Genomic DNA, 6,525 nt, shown 5'->3' on the forward strand with positions numbered 1-6,525 from the left:
TTTAAGCAAACATTCTTTGGTCACTAAAATCTGCTTGGACATTTACTTTTAGAAAAATTGTTGGACTAATAATCAGGGATATTGTTTGATCTTTTAATTAGTGCATTTTTTCCCCTCACATAATAGACACAAATGGATTTCTTAATTATCTGATTACATTAAAAGTTTGCAGATGTGGTCTACAAGAAAGTTACAGGTACATACTTCAAGACATCTTTTAACATATGTCTGAGTTTGAACCTCACTGGAAAAATCTTCCTTCTTTCACCCTCCCACCTATTTTGCTTTATAATTGTAGATACGAGTAATTTGAAGATAAATATGATAATAGCATATGACTTACGTTAATAGAGTATGCTGAGAAACTTTTGATATCCTTAAAGAAAACCTGCTATCTAAAGATTTTGACAAGGCTGTCATTGAAATAGTTCTCTGTGTATAATTTTGGAACAATTACTTATATTTGTTATTGTTCCCGTATTTAACATGTTTGTACAATGAAGGAGCAACTGTGTCCCATAATGGCATGTTTGTATTACCCAAGTAGTATTCCTAAATTGTATTTTGAATCATGGTATGTAATGAGTTCTAGCAGAAATAAGCAGTTTTATAATCTGAGCATATAGAAGGTGATAGCCATTTCTTCTGTGATCTCAGAAGTTTTGTTAGATGTTGCTGCTGCTTCATATGATTACTACTCAAATGTTAAATAACTGATAATTTTGAACTGACATTATCTCATCAAAAAGAATGAGCCTAGGTGCATAGATATGTAATTTTAGCCAGCAGTATCATAAGTAGTTGCAGTTTTCTTCTGTATCAGCTCCATAGCAAGTGGCTAACTTCAGGTAAACGTTGTGTCCTCTATTTCTCTAAATCTTCAGGTATACTCAGAGAGACACTAAGTAAAAGAGGAGTTCGGGTTATAACAGGCATAGGAAAGTATTTCCGACAAGTAGACAAGAACAGAAATGGTTTTCTCTCTCAGGCAGCCTTTAAAGAAGCTCTAAAACTATTCCGTTTGGAAATTCCTGAAGGGGTAAGTCTAGCTGAAACTGTGATCCCCAGTATTATCTTACTTATATTGATGGAATCACTTATTTTCTTTGCTTAAGTCTATGGTTTAATAGCTGTTTTTCCCAAGTTTGCCCCCTCCCTTGTGGTCTAGTGCCATTTCTGCATTCAGTTCTTTTCTTGTGGTAATACTGTAATTTTATATTATAGCAATTGTTTTATTCTAGGACATAGTGAAGAACTTTGGCAAAATATTTTTAAATTGCAGGACTTTGAATCCCTATGGCTTATTCTTGATGACAGCAATAGTGATAAAGTCGACTATGGAGAATTTACTCGTGCCGCATTTGGAGAAATGAATGAATACAGAAAAGCTTTTGTAAGAAAAGTAAGTTTTGTTGCAGGTATTCTAATTGTAGATACTTTGCAGTTTAACTTTGGAGTTAGTTACTCATGTTCTTGTTGTTTGTTTTCTTTGTTGTTGTTGTGCATTATTCCTTTGCATTACTGTTCGTTATGTGCATCTAGTAATTGACTATTTAAGGTTTCAATGAGTTTATTAAAATAAATTTAGATTAAGGTACTGCATGCTGTTTCATTATTGAATTAGTTAATTCTAAACTCTAGAATTGATTCCTGTATTATTTTGAGTTTATGCGTATGTGTGGTATTCTTACATTTTGGTGCAGTGTATAAAGCATCTGGCACCCTGAAAATATCTCTTCCAAAAGTCTGTTTCCTTATTTTGGCAGATCACTGTATCTGTACGCAGACTTTTTTTCCCCCTCAGTGTCTGAAATAGGAGGCAATAATACTTTCCTCCTTTGAGGAATGTAGTCATAATGACAAATGTAGTCATTATATTTCTGAGACTTCTTGTATTTGAAATGCCCCTTGTTATATGTCTATAATGTAATGTGGAGCCATTTGCAGTATGAAACACTTGATTACAAACCAGCCAATAGAGTAATGACTGGATATCAAAATCAAGAAAAATGCCACATTCTTTCATACTTTTAATAATGGAGGATCTGACTCTCCTAGCCTTCTGTACTGAGCAATGTGTATTTGAGTAAACTGAAATGAAGCTGCTGTTAGCAGTGCTGAAAAGGCTGTGTTGAGGCCTCTGTCAGAAGGGTGCAAGAATCTCTAATTGGAGAAGATAGAAGGGAAGAAGCTTCTGATTTTATAGATGAGTTAGAAATTTTGGAGAGAAGACAAAGGTTTTTTTTGAGTTGGTGAGGGGACATTTTATTTCAAAGGCTTTCACATTAAATAATCATGAAGCTACATATTCTAGCGTAATTTTCTGGTATCTGGTGCCTTACATAAAATTGGTAAATTGACATAATCCATTGCACAAGATCTAAAAATGTGTGCTAGGTAGTAAGTATATTTGATCTTTACATTTTTCCACTTTTTTTTTTCTTTCTTTTTTAGGCTTATATGAAACTAGATTTCAACAAAACTGGGAGTGTGCCTATGGTAGATATCAGAAAATGTTACTGTGCAAAGAAGCATCCTCTAGTGTTGGCAGGTAATTCACATGAACAACAACAACAATCTGTGACTACTGAAGTCGTCTTGTTAGCAGAGATACCAGATCCAGAAACTGGTTGCAAATACAAAGTGTTTTCATACTGGCTGAGACTTGAGGTGTTAGGGAAAACCTTTTTCCTCTGATGACCTATAATGTGTCTGTCTAGAACACGACTATAAATAGTAATGGAGTACATATATACTGCTTTAACACTTGCTTTTTATCAAGCTGAAAATACTGCATATACGCAGAGTAATTCCTTTCCCAACATGTGTAGAATTTCATTTAAGCAGCTATTTCTCAGCTTGGATATGCAAGTTATCAGTGACACATATGATACTAGTAATTTTCACTTAGGAGGATACTTTCATTTTCATATTACTGTGTTCCATCAAAATATGCAAGGTTTCCAACTGGCACTGAATATGCTCAGCACTTACAGTTTCTTCTGAATAAATTCACTTATTTCTGGGACAGGATTGTCATCCTTTACAGACGAAATATTGGTTTCTTCATTATTTTTTCAGGATTCTCAAAAATGTTTAAACTCTGCCATTGAAAAAAAGTAGGAGTTTAAAAATTTATATGCCAGTTTCTAAAATAACATCTCTGTGTACCCAACTTGTCATTGTGAAAGTCTCACTAGTGTCCTGACCCTTCATGTTTTATCTGTAGAAGAATGGATGGGTTTTCTATTGGCAGTGATTTTAATGGTAACAAATGAAGACACACAGTGGTATAGGGATGTTCTGCATGAAATTTTTCCCAATACTATAAAGCTACATTTTTTCCCTTTTTTCCTTTTTCTCAATGCTATGAAATCATGTTGAGTATAATCTTTAAGCTGCTAGAACACACACATAAATTGCAGAACACTTTTTGAATGTAAACTTGCATCTTAAGTTTTTCCTAGTGCTTTGAACTTGTATTATATGTGAAACATATGCATGTTTCAGAAAGCATATAAAACATATACTTTCTTAACGAGAATTTTTGAATTATTTCAGAATTAAAATTCTAGTTAACAAATGCATTATTCAGTTTTTGCAGTCATTTGAAAGAAAAAATCTTCACGATCTCATAATTAGTTGAAATTAGCCTCATGTTTCTGCTGATAGTTAATGCTATGATGTGCTATTAAGAGGATTTCTGCAGCTGGTATTAAGTGAGCCAATGACTTAATTCTGAAATCAGAGTATTAGTTCAAAAAAAAATAATAATTTGCAAGCTAAAATTTGAAAGTTTCTTGCCTGAAGTATACTAAATTCTATGTGTTCACTGTTTGTGAAAGAGTGTTTAACGGAAAACTATACTTTCACAGGCAAAGCTACAGAAGAAGAAATTAAATCATCATTTCTAGAAACATTAGGGGAGTCCTGCAGCAACCCCAATGAAGTGTCCTATTCTGAGTTTGAAGATTACTATGAAGGATTAAGCATTGGAATCATGGATGATGATGATTTTGTTAATATCTTAAGGAACCCTTGGGGAATTTAGAGTGGAAGATGACAAAAGTGAAGAAGAGGCATTTTTTAAATAAGGAGTGAGCTAAATAAGGGAGGATTTAGTCTTGATGTGCGTTTCTTCATAATTAGTGTCTTAAACTGATTTCAGGCACTGAAAATTTTAGCTGCTTTCAGAATAATAGATGGCAAGTTTCTTAAAGTGTCCGTTGAGTCATGCTAACCACTTTTGAAATTTATAAATGCTGTTCATTCCTTTTCATTGGAAATAATGAAGACTGTTTCCCATACCAAAAGGCATAATTTACTTGATACTAGAATGAAGTGGCCTATTTTTAAATAAGGAGAAATTAGAATACTAAAATTCAGGAAGGGGTATATGTAGGAAAAAAAAAATAGTTCACAGTGATGCACTGTGAAAAGCTTTAGATTTAACTGTATAAATATCAATGGTGGTTTTTCTTTAAAAGTAATATGTTTACTCTTATAGCATACTTTGTCTCATTTCTTGTTTCTTATGCTGGTACTTAGCTTGAAAGAGAGCAGGTCATCCTTTTCCAATTTCGAGGATGTCTGCAGTACTCAAAGGGCAGAAGTGTTGACACCGTTTAGCCCTTTGGCCTGTAGACCATCTTGACCTTATTTTTTCATCTTTGTCAGGCAGCTGAAGCTCAGCATTGAATCCCAAAGGTTTCAGTGAGCACATACATATTTTGTAATGCACTTATTCCTTTCCTATATTTCGCTAGTAGTTTTCAAAACAAATAATTTATATTTAAATATCTGGTTTCTCTATTTTCTGTTGCTGTGATTTTAATTTTTTTAACTAAAACATAGCAATGATATCTGTTGTCAAACTGATATATAGCATTTCCTATCTACTCTGAAAGTATAAAACTCAAAAGTGTAAAAACAAAACCCCAAGCCTAACCAAACCAAAACAACCACCTCTGTCACAAGAAAAAGAAAATCATGAATTAAATATTCCTTGCTACTTCAAATATTCAGTCAGATGCATTTTTCAATGTAATACATCTCATTAATTCTGTAAAATTCTTTGTGTTAAGAGATAAAAACTGTACTATTAATTATGTAGAGAGAGATATAGATGATCTTTGGTTTCAATATAACTGTCACCAAAATTAACTGTAAATGGAACTGCATTTCTTAAGCCTATGCAATTAAAATGTATTAGTATCCTCTGTGCTTGTCTGCCTGGTTTTGAATTTATAGCCTGTGGTTAACAGAACCTTCCTCTTGAGACAGTATTTGTGTTTCATAGGAATTTAAGGGCAGTGCTGAAGTGAATGCTGAAATGAGGGACTGTATTCCCTCTGCAGGTGACTGGTTTATTCTAGATAGAGCTCTTGTTTCAATAGCTTGTGTGTTGTTTTGATTGTTTTTACCCTGTCCTCAGTTTTAAGTAGAATTGCAGTTTCTGCTCTAAATCCTCAAAGGAGGGATCTGGGGGGTTCTTTTGGGGTTCCAAAAGTCTGTATGTATTGGTTTGCAGAGAAAGGCAAACTCTCTGTCCATGCTTATTTTCAGCAAGAATTCTGATGTGACTCATTAAGATTTTCTTGCTCCCCATTCCTGCTGGAATTTCTCTTGCTGAAAGGATTTTGTTAATTAGTGTTCCTGGAATTGGTGATTCTGAGAAGGGTAATTTCAGCTGGGTTTACAGGGGGCTGCTTGTTAATGTCTCTCCAAATAACTGAAAAATACCAAGTGCCATTTTTATTAGTTTTTCGAAGAATCACCTGCTCTGTTTAGACTTGTTCTCTTAGGAGAGTTGTACCAACATATAAAGCTGTAGCCCAATTTAATAAATGTGAAAGTGATTGTGAAATGAGGTATGGACACATTTCTTTTTGCAGTGCTTAATTTTATTGTGGTGCTTTTGCGTAGATTATTCCATGTTATGTTTTGGAATGGAAAAATTGATGACGAGTGGATTTATCTTAGTGGGTCTGCTTATCAGCGGAGGCTGTATAGGTCACATCTGCTCCAAATTAAGTGGGTTTTATTTTGTTCTTATCACTAAAATTATGTACTGTTATAGGAATATTAGTTCCATAGCTTTAGTAGCCATGCTATTTTATTCTTAACCTGGAGGCAGATTCTTAACAGGGTATTCTGTGGTAAATTCTAAAGGTCAGATGTTGCCTGAAAATACAAGTAGGTGCTCTGGTAATTACGTAAAACCTAGTTATGTGATTTCTGTTAACTACAAGGTCAGTTATGCATCGGTGGCTCCCTCAAACCATCAGGTTTATTGTGAATGTCAGTTGTGGTCTACACATCATCTATGTGAATAGACATCATCTAATATGATGTCTATTGTGAATTTATAACGGAGTTCACACATGTCCCTTTCCATGTGGCCACTATTCTCATTGTCTAAACTTAAGAGGGTGACAAAGAATTCCAACCAGCTTCCACCCAAGGCTGGCCCACCATGCTTGCAGTTAGTGGGAAAACACAGAAACTGTGTTCCAACCAGGGTCT

General features: G+C 34.2%; 1 protein-coding gene across 16 annotated transcripts in view; it reads left to right on the forward strand.

Moving 5' to 3' along the window:
- The window catches only part of CAPS2 (calcyphosine 2), a 31,163-nt gene extending 26,688 nt beyond the window's left edge, over positions 1–4,475 (forward strand). For all 16 annotated transcript variants that reach the window (XM_057429428.1, XM_057429429.1, XM_057429434.1 and 13 more), the window contains 4 exons: positions 885–1,039; positions 1,283–1,402; positions 2,455–2,551; positions 3,876–4,475. In XM_057429428.1, the coding sequence (XP_057285411.1) occupies positions 885–1,039; positions 1,283–1,402; positions 2,455–2,551; positions 3,876–4,051 (548 nt within the window). In that variant the 3' untranslated portion in view covers positions 4,052–4,475. The remainder of the gene's footprint in view (positions 1–884; positions 1,040–1,282; positions 1,403–2,454; positions 2,552–3,875) is intronic.
- Positions 4,476–6,525: the final 2,050 nt, after the last annotated feature.

This window comes from Pezoporus wallicus, unplaced genomic scaffold, assembly GCF_028554395.1.
Source record: "Pezoporus wallicus isolate ANWC-B61680 ecotype Strahan unplaced genomic scaffold, APGP_CSIRO_Pwel_v1 contig_5069, whole genome shotgun sequence".
NCBI classification, from domain to species: domain Eukaryota; kingdom Metazoa; phylum Chordata; class Aves; order Psittaciformes; family Psittacidae; genus Pezoporus; species Pezoporus wallicus.